This window comes from Artemia sp. Qi Xiang Cuo, chromosome 6, assembly GCF_049724085.1.
Source record: "Artemia sp. Qi Xiang Cuo chromosome 6, ASM4972408v1, whole genome shotgun sequence".
In the NCBI taxonomy this organism is placed as follows: Eukaryota; Metazoa; Arthropoda; class Branchiopoda; order Anostraca; family Artemiidae; genus Artemia; species Artemia sp. Qi Xiang Cuo.
Window position 1 is genome coordinate 38,775,503 of NC_142799.1, and position 17,751 is coordinate 38,793,253.

General features: G+C 34.9%; 1 protein-coding gene across 4 annotated transcripts in view; it reads right to left on the reverse strand.

Moving 5' to 3' along the window:
• The window catches only part of LOC148951207 (uncharacterized), a 77,548-nt gene that overhangs the window by 4,172 nt on the left and 55,625 nt on the right, over positions 1 to 17,751 (reverse strand). For all 4 annotated transcript variants that reach the window (XM_089090719.1, XM_089090717.1, XM_089090718.1 and 1 more), the window contains 6 exons: positions 13,865 to 14,077; positions 11,780 to 11,862; positions 10,336 to 10,513; positions 6,112 to 6,601; positions 2,779 to 2,970; positions 519 to 1,065 (listed from right to left, as the gene is read on the reverse strand). In XM_089090719.1, the coding sequence (XP_088946845.1) occupies positions 519 to 1,065; positions 2,779 to 2,970; positions 6,112 to 6,601; positions 10,336 to 10,513; positions 11,780 to 11,862; positions 13,865 to 14,077 (1,703 nt within the window). The remainder of the gene's footprint in view (positions 1 to 518; positions 1,066 to 2,778; positions 2,971 to 6,111; positions 6,602 to 10,335; positions 10,514 to 11,779; positions 11,863 to 13,864; positions 14,078 to 17,751) is intronic.

Consider the following 17,751-nt stretch of genomic DNA (forward strand, 5'->3'; position numbering starts at 1 on the left):
AGCTATTTAATGTAGGCTGAGTTGGATTTACATTTGACATTTAACACAAAAAAGAAAGAAAGAAAATAAATAGGTTGACAGAAAAGCCACTTTTCATGATTTAAAATTAAATTTTCTGACACCTTAATTGGATCATTTTCTTGAACTTTTGTCCACAAAATTCCGAAAGAAAACAAAATTTTGGCCCTACTTTCTCAAATATGTTTTCAATCTACTTTTAACCCCTTTCTCTGAAACGATTTTTTTTTTCAAGAGAATATAGAAATTTCATCAGGAGAAGTCAAATGGGAATGAATCACAAAACAGAAATGAAGCTTAAAAATTGCTCTAAATTTACAAACAAAACAACAAATTATTGCATTTTTATTGCTAAAATCATATAGTTAACAGTAAACCACGCAAATTAATTCTTTTTCATTCTTTCGTCCCTATTTTAAATTTGGGAAAGAGAGGAGGAGGAATGGAGACAGAAAGAGACTGAGAGGGAGGGAGAGACAGAGAGAAAGAGAGAGACATACCTTCTGTGTTTTCAAAAATTTGTTGGGCGATAGTGTCACCTAGTTCAGCCGAATTTCTGACGACAGATTTAGTTATCCTTTCAGGTTTAGGTGGTTTGGCAGGTTTTTTGCGTCCTTCAGCGTCACTGTCACTAGACTCCCTGTCAGTTGTCTCACCATGTTTTCTTCCTGTAAACCCTTGCATTGCTGGCTCATCTGAAGCATATTTTTCAATATCACCGGCAAATCCACCACATTCAATAAAATCGATTTTATCACTACTAGTTTCAAAGTTCGTTTTCTTATCATTGACTGAATTTGTTTTAAGATCGTTAGAATTCTGAATTTTAGTAATATTGGAAGGCATGTGTACAATCTCAGTTTGGATACCTGAATCCACTGGTTGAATCTGTTTACCAGCTTTGTCTTCTTGTTTCGATTCGATGTTGAAATTATTCACAGAGTTTTTCCTAGTAAGTCCATCTTGCTGCGGTGGAACTTGAACAAAAGACGGTTGATGTTTGTCTACGGAGTAAACGTGGGCTTTCTCTAAAACTGCTTTACCAACCTAAAAAGAGAACAAATCCGTCACCATTTTTAAACACGGTAACATTAAACTGTCTTAAAGAAGGTGGATTCGCTGACAATTTCGAACTCGTCAGTACAGAATCTAAAGCTTTGACCAGGAAAAAATTCACTTCAAAGGAAGGAATTCCGCACCGATTGGTTTCATACACTAGAATTTCGAAAAATGACAGTGTTAGACAGAGTTTAAGTGACCATATATAAGTTATATTTAATTATAGGCAACAGCTGTGGTATAAACAAGAGGTCATTATTAATATTTGAGTCCAGCAAGCATATATCAAAAATCGACCAGGTACAGTGCAGCAAAACAAATATCAGAGACCTTAAAATGGAATATTACATTTAACGGATGTAATTCTTAGATGATAAAGAATGTTTAACTTAAAAAAGCAGTTTTCTTGTAAAGAACTTCCTCCTTTAAAGTAATAATGCCGTGATAGAACCATGTTCTTAGGCAATGGCAAAATTGTGTACTCAGGTACTATTCTAGACGTACTCAGGAGTACTTTGCACAAATTCTGTAGTCATTGAATTGTGATTATCCAGACATGAACCAAATTGAAGAATGTCCTATTTATACCTATGAGTTCATTCATATTTCAGGTTCTTTTAAGAAATTATGAAGTATTTTAACCTCCCAAAAATATTCTTGTTCTTCCAAAACTACCCTTTGATCCTGTTTTAAAAAAGGAAGCTGTAGCTTAAAATATAAGTTTGCACAAGACATGATAGCTTTATTCTCTATTTTACCTGACAATATTAATAGAAAGCCACAAAAGGAATTTTATTTCTGGAAAACCACCTACAGTTATTAGAAGATCAAGATCTGTCTTTCCGTGTAGGAAAAAAAAGTTACCTCTAGGATATGAAAAAACTTGATGCGTCATGACAACTCTGGAAAATATTTTCTAAGTGAACAAAGCAATTTCGTATACAAGACAGTTCGTATAATCTTGAGTACTTTTCACAGTACTACGCGATTCAGAATAGTTTCAGAAAACAACACCAAAAATCAGAATTTGGCGTTCAAGATCAATTTTTCCAGAATTATTTTCAACAAATCTAGAAGAGATACAGAATCTTGTGCCCCAGTTCTCCCACAGTCCATTAATATTCGGCAGAAGTACAACATAAAATTGTTTTAAAACAGTATACTTTCTCAGCTAGGATGGTTTTATCTTGACACCATGTGCAACATGAGAAAAAAAAAGTTTTTTTTTTTTAAGAACTAATGGAAATTTTAGACACTTTACTGAAACTTTTCCAACCAGTTTCACGATTCCCATATTCAGAAAAAAAATTCGAGTTTGTATCTCTTACCACTCTTCAGAGCTACAGACCGCTGATCATGAAAAAAAGCTGCAAAAGCAGTAATGTTATGCAACACAATGAAAGACACTTTTACAAAAAGCCCACGATTAAAACGGAGTAAGAAGTATACCGTCGTCATATTTTTGTTTAATTTAATATTTTCAGCCTTTTATTTTATAGTTTTGTATTATATTTACTCGTTTACTTTTTTCGGTTGATGAGTTAAATTTTATATTTGTTGTCCCCAATAATTACAAGCTCCGCTCTCTGTTTGGGGTGCACAATGTTGTAATGAGTTTAGTTAATCAAATAATTCATTCTAGAGCAATATACACAACATAGTAAATTACAGATGAAGATTAATGTAATTCGCTTTCTTTACCTCATTTGACGAAGAATTTTTTCTTTCTAGGCGTGGGAGAGCTGTTGGACGTTCTGGAATCAAAGGTTTAGACTTTTCCACTTCAACAACAGTGGCAAATTTTTCATTGGATCTTTGAATATTGGATTCAGCAGCAACAGCTCCAGGAGGTCGTATTCTTTCTGCTGGAACTGGCATCTTTACTGATTGAACCTTAAAGAAAAGTAATAAATTATAAACTATGCCTTGCTAATATTCTGCACTTCAAAGCCTTGAAGTTCCTCTTTTTTCTGTTTTGGTTAGTGTACTGGAGTATTATAGGCTGTAATGCTAAAAATCAACTAAATATTTTCCCCATTCCTTTTCTTTGGCTGGCTATACCACTTAATTATGTGTTAAAAAGAGCATTGTCCGAGAAGCGAGTATTTACCCCATCACCCCTAATATCCATTATAACAACAGAACTTTCATATCCAGCACTTTTAACAAATTAAGAAAACTTGTTGATTTAATAATACTTGACAATTAACATCTGGCGACAACTACAGACGTAGATGCAGTGTTGCCAATACTCAATGCGACACCACAAATTTTACCCTTTGTCAAAATCTAGAAACGTTTCCAATTTTCCCTTGGGAGCCTCAGGTTCATCACCTATAAAGATTTTAAAAAAAATTTTTCCCGCCACTTTCCTTAAAAAAAAATATGAAATAGCTCACTGCTCAATAAGTAGGATAGCTCGCTGCTCAATAAGTAGGATAGCTTTATAAAAGTGGAACTCGGATTCGACTTCAACTATGTTTGACTGGACTTACGACTAGGTGGGAGAGGGGGGGATCCTCCATCCCCTAGATATCTTCTTTTGGTAGCGTCATTGAGAAATACCTTTTTTTCGCATTTTCATTAAAAAAAGCCCCCCTCTAGATTTTGAGAAACGCATTATACCCCCCCCCCCCAATTCATTTGGCGCCATTGAGCTTTAGCTGTTTAGCAGTAGAATTGGAGCTTTGGCTAAACAGATTTCAGGTTACAGTTGGACCAGGCTCTGGTACTGTGAAGTAGACCCCGGCGCCGCGCCGATGAGGAAAGACCGGCGGCGGCGGGGCCAACACAGCAGTGGCGGCGCGCCGCCGGCCCGCCACCGGTAAGATGTCGGCGGCGCACCGGCGGCGCGATCAATGTTGACCGCAAACATTAGTGTTTTCATCAGTCTTTCTCAAATCACAGCTTAAATTTACAACATATACAGTCCTATTCATGAGTTTAAAACTTCACAAGTCGCTGGCTGGAAACTGGCCATCTTCGTTATTCATCAAGGGAAGTAGAAATCTGGTAGAAACGTAATGGCTGCAGCGTTTCAGAACCCTTGCATAATAGTTGAAGTATCTATTAGCTATGTATTCTTAACATAAACAATTATCAAAATTAGTAGTTTTTTTTCATCGAGCATTACTGCATACAAAACTTCAAATACTGTATTACAAAATCCGTCAGTTATCTGGGTAAAAACTTTGAATACAAGTTTGAACTTTGAAGCTTAATTTTTTCCTAATGCCCTTTGCCAATATCTGTTTTGTCACCTTTAAAACAGTTGAAATGGGCAAATTTGATATTGATTTTTTTTTTTTTTTTGCTCTTTTAGATTCCTAAAAAGCCTTCTTTGTGTTAAAAACTCGTTTTTAATAACAATTTAAAAATAATAATACATTTTTAAGTTTTTTGGCTTCTTTATAGAATATGTGTCATGTAGGCTAATGTTGAGCTGCTGCTTTTTTTTATTGACCAAGCGTTTACCCAGACTCAATTTCACGGATTGAACTGTGCTATTGATATATAAACGAACTACGTTCCGGGAACTGAATAAAATCATATAACAGCATTTCCTTGAAATGGTTGGAATTGCAGCTTTGAAATCACTAAGGCCCAGCGCCCACGGGGCAACTGTTTCAAGACAAGGGTAAGAAACTAGTCTCATCGGCAACTGGTTTACGGCCAGTTTGCCATCAAAATGAATCGTGTCTCCACCCACGGACGCGAGTGGTTGTGGATAAGTTGTGTTTATCTAATTGAGCAGTGCAGTGTGGTAAACTGTGTTGAGTTCCGACGAGGAGGACTTAATTGATTACTATGAGGACCGCAGGTTTCGTAGGGTTCAGAGGGAGTATTGGGTCAGTCCCTACTTGGAAAAGAATGCAAAGTCTCGTCTGTTCTTAGCAGCGAAAAAACTGTCTGAAACAGACAGAAAATTTATCGCATTTACAGAATGTCGAAGGAATCTTACTTGGAGTTGACAAGGATTGTACGTCCGTTCGTCGGAAAAATGTATGCAATTATGATGGAATGTGTGCCTTCATCAGAAAGAATATTTAATTTCACATTTAATTCCTGGTCTGACATGTTGAGAGCCAAAATAATTGGACAATATCAACGTGGTAGCTTCCGAAAATGTGTGGGACAACACTCTGCAACGCAACTGTGACCACGGCTGGAGGCACACACGGAACCGGTTTTAGACTGATTGGAAACCAGTCTCGTCTGGATTGCATCGTGGGCGGGCCCCCACTCTACTTCAAGGCTATGGTAACAAAGCAGTTGCGTGCGCAATCGGTTAGCAATTCTAGTCTCAAAACAGTTGCCCCGTAGGCGCTAGGCCTAAGTAGGCAATCCTAATGTTTCCATGGTAAATGGAAAAAAAATAATCGGCATATTTTTACCCGAGCCCAAATAAAGAAACACATTAATGCATTTGAAAATTTACAGTCAAAGGTTGCAAAAAAGCTAATTTTCCATATAGGTTACTCTACAGATTTATAAAAAGAGATAGATAATCTTATCTATCTCTGACACGTAAGATTTTTCCCGTCGACCCCCCCCCCTCCCCAGATGAAATTCTTGTGTACACCCCTGTATATATCACAATACGATAATACAAAAAGAAAATTAATGAACACATTTTAATGGTCTCTCACATTCAACAAATGTCTCTGCTGCTCTAATGTAATATTGATAGGAAAATATTGCAGCACAAAACGATAGTAAAGATCAACGACAGTGAAAAAAGAAGCGAAATATAAACAAAACTATTGCAACTAATAGCTCCCCACTCATGTATATATATATATATATATATATATATATATATATATATATATATATATATATATATATATATATATATATATATATATATATATATATAGCCTAGGCTGATTTAAAAAAGAATGAAGGATTTTTTTCAGATTATTTTCTGTCTTGTCTTCTCTTTCATGAAAAAAAAAAGAAGACAAAAAAAAAACCTAGCTAAGGTCCTAAATAAGTTATTTGAATGGAAAGATCCGAATATGTCTTCCTTACCTGCTGTCCTTCCAAAAAGGTTAATCTTCTTTGAACAACAGACGTTTCAAGACCATCCCCGGTCAGGGTGCCAGTACTCTTTGACATTCTGCTAGCGTCATCTACCAAGGGTTTCTCAAACAACGCTGCCCTATTCCTTATTGATGCAGCCCTTGAAAGTCCAATATCACTCTTTTCTCGCTTCTCAACAACTTCGCCACTTTCAACATTCCTTTTCTCTTCCAAGTCAAGTTTCCTATGAACTTCCTTATCTATTTCTGCGAGCAAATCCTCTTTCGACTGATTCCTTTCTTTGATTTTCTGTTCCTTTAATCTTGGGAGAGTGGCGGTCCTTTCAGAGGGGGGAGGTGGTAGAGGGGGTCTGACTTTTTCGACTTCCATCTTTTGATCAGATTGTGTAGGAATAGGTTCTTCTAATTTTGGAGGAGTTGGCGGAACAGGAGCCTGTTTGTTCTTTCTTCGTACTGGAAGCTTCGGGCTACTGGGAGACCTAAGTTACAAAATTAAGATTACTGGTTGAATATTATCTTTGTGCGATTGGCATTAAAGTAACGAGTTAATTTTCCCTATTTTGCTTTGTACATTCTATAAATATATAAAATCACTCGACTTTATTCCCAAATAGAAAAGCTTTACCACCTTTAGAAACGATCCAAAAAACATTAACAGCTACGATAGATGTACTACAATGCTCATTAACAAAAGCTAGGATTGCTTGAAATGTGTTTTCATACTAAGGAAGACAGTCGAGAACACATCAACCTTATCCTAATAAGAAGAACAGCTATTTGTGATAGGAATGATTTAAATAACTAAAAAATGAAAATTGTACCTGGACTATATACAATGGAAGGCAGCATCAAAACATCCGTCTTTTTTGCTTAATACGTCAGTAAGGTACACACAGAGCAGCACAATCGTTGGTATAAATTTAGTAGGTAAATTTTGGTTAAAGGCGGATTAAGATAAAGTCTCTATTAAATTAAACAAATCAACCATTCAAAGGCAAAACTCAAGAGGAGGAAAATGGCTAAACATCATCCAGTTCTAAGAAGAAAACCACCAGTTAGTTTGAAATTTCAGTGTCTTCATTCCGAACTCAGCTTTTGTTCTAAGAACAAAAGCTGATTGATAAAATTGATCCTTTATATACACGTGCATTTTGCCTTTTGAATATAATCACCACCCTAAATTCCTAAGGAATACATAAGAAAAATAAGTAGAAGCAAAAGAAGATACGGCACACCACATTCAAAATATCACTCAAGCAATTTTCATTTAAAACAAAGAATAGAATGAAAGAATAAAACCAAATACTTTTGAGCAATTTTACCGAATAACAAGAAATACACAAGACTCTTCCATAATAGTCTCTATTTGAAGTTTAAAGTCGAGGTTCAAAAGGTATTGGAGGAATCCCACATTTTAGGAGACAATTTGAGGATGGTCTATGTTGGGGTTCTACCCCTGTTTCTTTTCTTTTCAGATAAATGACCTGTTTTCGTTCCGTAATTACATTTGCTTAGATTTGCCTATAGTATAATTTTCAATGACAATTTAAAAGTCTCGTTTCTAGGCTATAGTTTTTTTGCAATAAGTAAGCTTCTAAGTAGATTGTATTTTGAACTTCCTGGGTTTAAGTCATTGAAAGATAAAGCTAAGAAAAAGTAGAATAGGTTTTGAATGGGGATTGAGAGGATTGGCTGGGCCAAGCGAAGGTCCACCCCTATGCAAAGTTCGTGTAAAGAATATTATTTTTGAGTTAGTCTGCATTTAGACCCCGTTCGGGGAAGCATATTTTTTTGGTTGTTATATGTGACCGTTTGGAACAATACAAGTAAAGCATTTCCTACAAACTGTGTATTAATTTTCCTGGAACCCAGGCAGGGTAGGAATAGAGTTATGAGATACCGTCATTATTATATTGACAGGAGGTTTGTTACCTCTAAGGAGAGAGTTAGAGATTTTTAGTCGTAACCCAGAGGGGGTACACTTGACTTTAGAAAGTGGCCATTTGACCACTCGATCACGTTTTCATACCCTGGGACAGGGTATACTGTAAAAGGTGTAGTATAAAACTACGCACCTTCAGAACTGGTGTGATAGGCCTGAAAACTCGAATCCAATTTGGGGCCAGGACTTTTTCTTTCAGTAAGTGGTAACATCGATACACTCTCACATCAGTGTTAGTGGCGTTGTGTCTCACCGTCACAATACTTGTTGTATCTTAGTCTACCATTCTAATATTGGTGGCTATCAACCCAACATTAGTGCCAGCGGTATCAACTCTAACAGTCTATAATAAATTAAAAGCTTTTCAGAATTTCTCAATGTGAGGAGTTAATTTGAGTTGAGTGGGGTCAAGGATCTTATGAAAGTTTAAATGAGAAGTGTCCAAAAGTAAATTGAGAAGCCCCTGTTTCTAGCTTAGTCAAAAAGTACGAAACAATAATAATAATAAAAAAAAATTCTTTAAAACTACCAGAAGTTAAATATTAATATCGAGATTTTTTTTTGTAATCCAGTAAATGGAGGCAGTAATTCTTCAACCATTTAAAGTTTTGAGCATGAGGACACACAAAGAATACAAATATATAGAGCTTATAGAATCGAAAATGTAGTTCCGCCTTTTATAATCTCCAAAGATAAGACTGTAGGATTAACCAAATCCGTCTCATCGCTGAGAGCAAGCATCTGAAGCTGAATTACTAAAGCTAAGAAAGTTTTTTGAAATACTATTTGATAAATATAAGTAACGAAAGATATTTTGAAAATCTAATCCGACCAATTAAAAAAAAATTAATGAAAATTTTCACATAATGAAATGCTACTATTTCAGCAGCAAACTGGCTAAATCTTTAGTTTTGCATTTACTATAGTTTTTACAATACATAGTTTTACATTTACAACAATTTATAGATGCCTATCATTATTTTTTTTTTTTACAAAATGAAAATGAAAATTTTCATCAAGCTTAATCCCACTCTTGAAAATCCGACCAATTGTTAATTTTTCATATAATAATAATAATAACCAAACATACGTACTCTTCAAATACCAGTTAAAAAAAAGTTATTCCAGTTTTTATTTCATTTATTCTTGTGACAGAAGCATTCAATCGAAAAGCTAATCAAATGAAAAAAATACTAACGTAAATCCCTGACATATGTTAGGTCATAGCTATCCGAATGGAAACTATTGAAAATGTTAGAAATGACATGCGTAGAATTTCTAAAATACCGCATTCCATCCCCCTCTATTTTATAGAATCGGTTCATAGTATAAAATTGTTTCACAAACAGATATCATGAAAATAAAAAAAAAACAGTTTGTTTTAAATATATATTCATAAGAAGCAAAACAATCTCAACTTATTCGATACAGCAGAGGGAATGTCTTTATACACATTCCCGAACATTTTGTACCGAGCTTTAAAATTGTGAAACGCTTATCTAGTATTCCAGATTCTTTTTGTGTACCGCCACTTCTTCTGCTTATCAAAGCTTCGCTATGAATTAACATGTGGTCAACTACATTGAAAAAGACTAGAAAAGAGACAGAAAGGGCGCCATTATTCAATTCTAAATTTGACCTCGTGTCCGACTCAATTTAGACATCTAAAATTCATCTGCCTCGCTGAATTTTTCTTTCTCGATAGATCATAAAATTTTGAAACAAGAATTAAAAACTACGGCAACGTCTGCATTAGTGGTACCTTTGTAAGATATCATAAAAAAAAAAAAAAAAAAAAAAAAAAAAAAAAAAAAAAAAAACACTTAGTTGTGCCTACTAATTCCTGCCCATAAAATAAAAACGTGTGGCTATGGACAGATCGAAAGAATTAGGGGAAGGAGGCATTAACTCATAGGGAATTTACCCTCTCTTCTCAGTAAAATCTAAAAAGTGAATGTAGATCCAGACTCTGAAAAAAGGCCTGGAAGAATTGTAGAGATACACCCCCCCCCCCCCCAATGAAATCCCTAAAAACCAAGAATAAAGCCAAAAACTGTCACAGAAGACGTGGAAGACTTGTGGCGATAAAAAAAGCTTTCCAGGCCAGTTCAGGCAAACTAAGCTACACTTTTATATTTCTTTGAAGTATTTCTCAAACCTTTCGGGCTGAATTCGAATAACATAAATAGAAGAATGGGCTAATAGATAGTCATTAAAGACTGTCAGGAATGTTCAGACACTGAAGTCTTAAAACAAAAGAAAACCTCTTACTCAATTCCATTAGCCAGAGCAACAGCGGCATCAAACGATCCAACCCTTTTATGAAATTTTATAGTGGGTACTTCCTGTGTAAACTCAGGAGCAGAAACACGGGAACTACTCTGAATTGACTTGGGAGACGCTTGCTCCAAAACCACTTTCGAGCACGTTATATAGAAATCCATACTTTCTAAAAGAAACAACAATTAGAATGATTGTTTTTTTTTCACAAGACTAGAACTATGTTTAAAATTTTCTTGCCTAATTTTCTGTATAGCCAACTCTTTTCCAACTCGCAAACCAAAATGCTTCATGTTTGCAAGAGCAACGTACCTGCAAAAAGGGAAGAGGATCCCCTTCCCTCTCTGAAAATTGGTTCAAAACGTCCTTCCTGGGAAAGTGTCAACAATGTGAGCTCACTCCGATTTTTGACTTTTTCCTCTTTCAAAAAGGTCAAAATTGTGTGCACCTATCATAACCTACAGTTGCTAGAAATAAAGCCTGTTCAAGGTTACCTGTTGGACTTAATTTTAAATGTTATACTTGCCGGCCACTTTTCTTGCTTAATAAATCATTTATCATTACTTTTTACCTCTTTTTAATTCATTTATTTTCCTCGTAATCAGAGCAATTTAACGTACATTAAAGGGAAAAGTCAGACAAGATTTTGTTTTCACATTTTTCGGTTGGCTAAATTATCCCAAGAAAAAACAATTGTTTTTAGCCTCTGACAATTCTGTACCAGGAAATTCTAGAAATTCAAAAACAGGATATTTTAAAATAGCTACTGATCATTAAACCGTTCATGGTATAAAAACAAAAAACAAATTCATCTAAATCTCGTATGATGAGCAAACAAAATATGGTTTTTTAGCATCTACTATTTCTATAATCTTACAGGCACTGATGTGTTATTTACTTTTTCTAATGAAAATTTAATACCGTTGGATCATTTAAGAACAAGTTCTAATCTTAACTATGTCTGAACCATTTTTAACCTTCTTTAATTCACGTTTTCAAATTCCATAAATTTACGTAATACATTATTTCATTCCTATAATAGTAGAGACCAGTAGCTTTCTATCTTTTTCGACATGACCCATCTAAATATACTGAAGATAAAGACCCCCCCCCTCCTCCACCCCTTGATACGCTTTCTTTAAAATTCAAAAAATGAGCTTTTATCTGAAAGGAGAAGACAAAAAGACCCACAATCTTAATATGAATAATTCTCGAATTCTACCGAAGAATATACCCCCCCCCCCTACCGTAGAGAAGATCCGAGGACCTATTACCTTGGTATGAATAATTCTAGAATTTTCCCTAAGAGTATACACCCCCTCCCCCCAATAGCATGAGCTCCATGTTAGGAATCAAGGATTTAAACACTAATATAACCAAAATTTGAGTGTATTTATTTTTGCAATCTTGTCATTACTGAATTTCTAGGACTTACCTGAACCAGGAAAAAAGTATTCACAATGGTTTATAAGATGTTCAAGGATGCAACTATACGTGTTTGCCAGGCTCATATTCAACCTATAAATGAAACAAAAGGAAAAATTGGCACAATATTCCAATTAATTTATTTTGCATGAAATTAGAGTTACAAGACAGTATTCAGGATGCATACCTGACCAATGGTACTTCGAGCAGGATTTCAACAACTGAATAAAATCAAATAACACCTGGTTTGGTGATTTTAAAAGATAGTACTTTAAACAAATCACAATTATATATATATATATATATATATATATATATATATATATATATATATATATATATATATATATATATATATATATATTTAAGTACTTTTGTGGAAATTAATAGAATTCAGAATTCCTTCTTCTTCAAAATCCTTGCATTATTTCAAATGGAAAATACGAAAAAATACTTTTACATTGTTGAAATCAAATGCACAAGATTTCTTAACGTCACAAGTTCAATTGTTTCATAAAATTCCACTGAAATCTAAAAAAAAGTCTCCTTAATATCACTGATGAGAATAGTAATTATGATAAATTAGCATTCTTTTGTTGTTGATGTTCTTCTACACCTACTGGAAAAATTTGTGGCACATCTCATTCCATTTCTTTGCTTTTGAGCATTAGTCTGGTATTTATGCAAGATAATCCCAACATTTTCTAGTTTATATTTATATATTTTGCTGAATGTATCAACCAGTCCTATTTCCTATCCATAATCTCTAATTTTACAACAACCATAAATCAAAGATCTTTCATCCTAGTATTAATGCCTGAAACCTAATTGTTTATAATTCTTTTACCGCCATCTGTAACTCCTCCTTACTGAAAAAAGACTTCTTTTACTTGTAAATATTCAAGATTCTCTCGATAATTTTTAAACCATATCTCACAACCTTTTTGTTGTTTAATACTTCTCTAAATATCCCATATATCTCTTCTTAGAACTATCTCTATCATTGATTGAGGCCAGGTTCTTATTTTTAACTAGGACTGGATCGAACTGATTACTAACTCTCAATTATTATTATATCGAGCCAATATCTTACTATTAAGCAGCCAGGCTATATCTTTCACATACTTCCAAAGCCTCCATTTTGCACCTCCCTGATTCAAGCCTTCTCTACTTGCCCTACTTTCAATTATTCTTATAAAGTTTGTACCTCCGGTAACTTACTATACAATACCACTCTCCTTCTAAGCTTAATCCTTTCTAACAATATTCTAAGATTTTTTGTAAGGTTGCCACACAAATCGTCACTTGATGATTCACCAAAATCTAACCCAAAATCATTCCATAGACCTTTTAAATTATCAAACATCCTGCCACTGAAAATTTCGAGTTTAAGAGAATTATTGTCAATCTGACCTTTCTGGGTGGATTTGAAATCCAGTCCACGGGTGACTAGGGGTGGATTGCAAAAGGAATTTTGCAACTGACCCACAACTAAAACATCACTTTTAGATGTATGATTAATTTAACGACTCTACTCGAATTTTTGTCCTGTGCACTTTGATTATCTTCTGAAAAAACGGAAAAAGAAACTGATGGTCTAAAGACCATAACAAATTAGGACCTGAAATTTAGCTCCCTTCCTTATACGAACATCACCAATGCCATCTAACGATAATTAGCTTTGTTTTAAGGCTATTATTCGAACAAACAAAATTCATGCAACTTTTTGCTATATTGGTATAATTGAGTGCCCCCATGGGCGTGGTTTTGGGGGGGGGCAAGGCGGGCAGTTTCCCCCAATACGGTGGAGGAAAAAATCATTATATATACCATGGCCCTTGACTAATCAGATATGGACCCCTCTTGCCCCCCCCCCCCAATAAAAATGCTGGAGATTCGTCCCTGAGTGCTGTTAAACTTGTCTCGACAATTTAGACGAAGGCAGCTTTTCACTATATGTCTACTATACTCCTTTTTGTGCTAGTGTTTTTAAACCTCGCGACATATCAATATTTAATCGACAATATTCAGTTTTTTTTTTTAGTTTCCTATGTTCTTTAAAGTGGGTACTGTTCAATTAACAGGATCAACTCACCCAAGAGCATTCTTTCCATCTTCATCAGGGATCCATATTAGATTAGGAGCTATAACAATGGCAATATTCGACGGAGTCATTTTATTCACTTCTTGATAATTCGTCAACTCAGAAAAAAATCTGACTAGATAGCGGAGATTGATAAAATACGATTTGGGCATCTTTTTCAACGCGTTCTTCATAGACTGAAGCTGACCGTCAAGATTCGATGCCCTGATAAGAAAAATTCAAAGGTTAAATCTCAATAGTAAAAAAAAAAACGTTCTGATTTACTGGCATTGATACTGTAAACAAAAGAAAAGTAGATCATATTCATAGATTTGTTCAATGAGAAATAATCTCCCCAGAAATGAGGCTTATTCTGTTTAACCTACCATACTCTTTACTCTATATTCCCTACTCTATCCAGATTATCCGTTATTTTATTTGAAAGTGCTTAATCATTCTTATTAGCTGTTATTTCACTACTTGTGTTTTCATCTTAATGTAAAGACTACAAGGTAAAAAAATAAAAGATTTGCTAATAATTTACATACATGTATTTTAGCATAGTCCGCATGAGATTGAGTTTGTTCAGGTTGAGTATTGTACTTCATGCGTTTGTTGAAAATCTTTTTTTGGTGTGACAGAATTTAAGAAGTGCGTAGACAAGTTATAAATTCAAGAAACAGATTTAGGGTCACCATGATACACTGTATCCTATTTAGTTTTCATCTTATTTACACTCGAGAATTTTCTAACTCTATTTAAGGTTGCATAATATCCAACAAATAACAATCCAAGCAAGAAACTAAACGTAATTTTACTGTATAGATTCTGTTTGTTTCGTTATTATTTCCTACATTAAGTTATTTGTTGTCTTATTTTCTTTTTCTAAGCTTACTTTTTTTTTTTTTTTTAGAATGAACAAAAATGTAAATAATGGATAAGTAAATATTTAAAAGCAATTTTGTTTGATAGATAAATTAAAGTTTTTTTTAGTATTTTGAGCCAATCCAACTTGAAACAAAGCGGAAAAACTACATAAAAAAAACATTCACATTACTTAGGCAAGGTGAAGCGTTGCAGCTGCCTTTGGTCGGCTTGGCCGACTAATATATCCCTGGGGCCATTCTTTGGGTTTTTTTTTGCCAATGACTGCTATCTGCAGCTGCCAACCCCAGGAAACTGTAAAGATGGTATGTTCCAAGAAAACCTTTTCTTACACAAAACAAAACCGTTCCTTAAAGACGGTCTCAAAATACACTAATTTTGCTTAAAATTAACTTTATTTTCTGTTCCCTGACACCCGGTCAATGTTGTTACTTTTAAATAGCCCTATGGACAAGCATTTGCCATAACTTAGACTTGAAACATAAAAGTAACTGAATCTATGTAGTTATTCTTAAAATGACAGCATTTACAAGCTAAGACCACTTTACTTTACCTCAAAATAGAATATAAATTAATTGATGGCAAGGAAGGATTATTTGATATGTTCATCATCGATTAATTACCACATTGACATATTAATAATAGTTTTGAAGCAATGTCATTGAATTGCATTGTTGTTAACAATCATGGCAGAAATACTCACAAGAATACGAATTTGCCACCGTAAACTGGGACTTTCTGTGACAGGAGGACGTTCTCTTTGAGGTATGGCATATCTTTGTAGGTGGGATTACTATTGTAGAAGTACAAGAGTACAAAACTAATCTTTGACTATAACTTTAACACAAACGCAATGCTTCGAATAAACTATAATATTTAAAGAAGAAATACGAATACCTGGCATTTAAAGCTAAATTTTAAATATCTTTTCTAAAAATTTGAAATGTAATGCCACTGAGAAGAGGTGTTAAGAAAAAGAAAAAAGGGCAAATTTGCCTACCTTAGTCGAAAGCGAATGGAAGTTAGACTAATTGGCAGAAATGTAATACCCCTCTCCCTTGAAGATGGACATAATTTTACAATGCTTCTTACAAGTCACTCTTCGTGATAGTGGAGAAATCTCCGAGCAATGAGAAGACTAAAATACCTAAATTGACGTGTCTTTGGTTGTAAATAAGTATCACGAAGATGAGGCTGTCAGCCCCTCAAAAACTTTTCGAACGGAATTTTCGTTACTGAATATACGTTAAAAAAAACTGCGTTATAACTTTCATTAGTCCTTCAAGAGTTATTTATCAGCATTAGAAAAAAAAAACGTATCTCTCTTAGTTTAAGAGTTTATTTTCTTTCCACAATCTAACTTTCTAATAGTGACACTACGAAAGTAACAAAAGAGTAAGCCCCGACTGCTTTAGCATTGAGAAAGCTATTGAAGTTTAGAAATCACATATGATGCCATTCTTCTGCCTCAATCCCAAACGCAGAAAATTAAGTGACAAACTGAACCGAAATTGCTAACAGAAGGAGCTAGTGCCAAATAAATGACAGAACTATTGGAACTGTGGGAATATACTCTTTTCTTGGATCTTTGAAATTTTCTATTTTAAGTATAAGAAAATATTTTGGAGACAAGTCCAAAAAACCGTCGCACATCTAAAGTACTTTAAGATTTCAGTGTATCTTCAATTCAGAACTTTCGCTTCCTTTTTGAACAGAGCTTTCCATTTAAAATCGGAAACATGGTCCAAAAAAACGAAAGTTTGAAGGAACGACTTTAGATAGTCCCTCTTTAACATAGATTATAAAAACTCTACTTCAAAGATTGTAAATTCTAGATCATGGAAACGTGTAAACCACCCTTTTTGGGTAGTTTAATACCCACGGATTATGCACCACTTTCCAAAATGTAATTGTCGCATTTTTCCATCCTTAGGGGGGTCCACCTTACCTTATACCTCAGCTCCCCCGGTACCTCCAGAGCCACACAGGGCGTCCGTTAACAGCCTCCAATCATACCGCAAATGAGCTGCAGCGTAGATGTCCTCCCACTCTGGGATTAAGGATGCGTGAAGGGCTCTCCTATCCCGCTCATATGTCCTGCGAAGCGTGTTTTTGGGCCTTCCTCGTCGACGCGTGTCGTTTGGTTGCCACTGGAGAAGCATATTCGGTAGTCTCGATCCTGGCATACGTATAACTTGGCCAAGATAGCGCCATCTTCGTTGCCTGACTACATCAGCGTCATCAGGCTGTTTTTTTTTGTAGTGGCGAATTTCCATGTTTGTTATCCTATCCTTCCAGTTAATGTTCAGGATACATCGAAGACAGTTGTTTTCATATGCAGTGAGTCGTTTTTCCTGTTCAGCTGTGAGTTTTAAACATTCCATCGCGTACGTCAAGATCGAAAGGACGTTGCTTCTGAAAAGGCGAAGCTTTAGCTGGAGTGAGTACTTCGCTGATCTCCAGACTGGTCGAAGACGTTGAAATGCCGAGCTTTCCAGGGCTATTTGTGTTCGCATGGTCCACACTTTCCCGTAAAATTTGCAACGGTTAGACACTTATCCCTTACTCGCGATAAGCTGAAATGTGAACAAAACTGACACTGACCTGACAAGAACAAAGACCTGACAAGTAAAACGACCTGACAATGTGAACAAAACAAAAACTAACACAAAAAAAAAACAGGATAAAACCAAAGTGTTGTTCCCATAACAAAACAATTGTATGAATATTATATGTTGGCTAAGCGGTGACTCCTATCCCTTGCATAGATTTCATGTTCTCTCAAGATACCATTGTAGCATAGTTTAGTGGTATATAACCTGCCTAGTATGTAGACATTCTTAGGCTTGAGCTCCGAAGATATTATATTAAAAAAAAAAAAAACAACTTTAGTTCGTCAAGAGTTATTTAGGATTAAACATTCAAAAAATCTCATTGTTCTGTTATGTCTTGCTAAAGAGCTTGAAGTACATTATTTTGTGCATTTTCTCATGATAAAATGAGCCATTCACAGC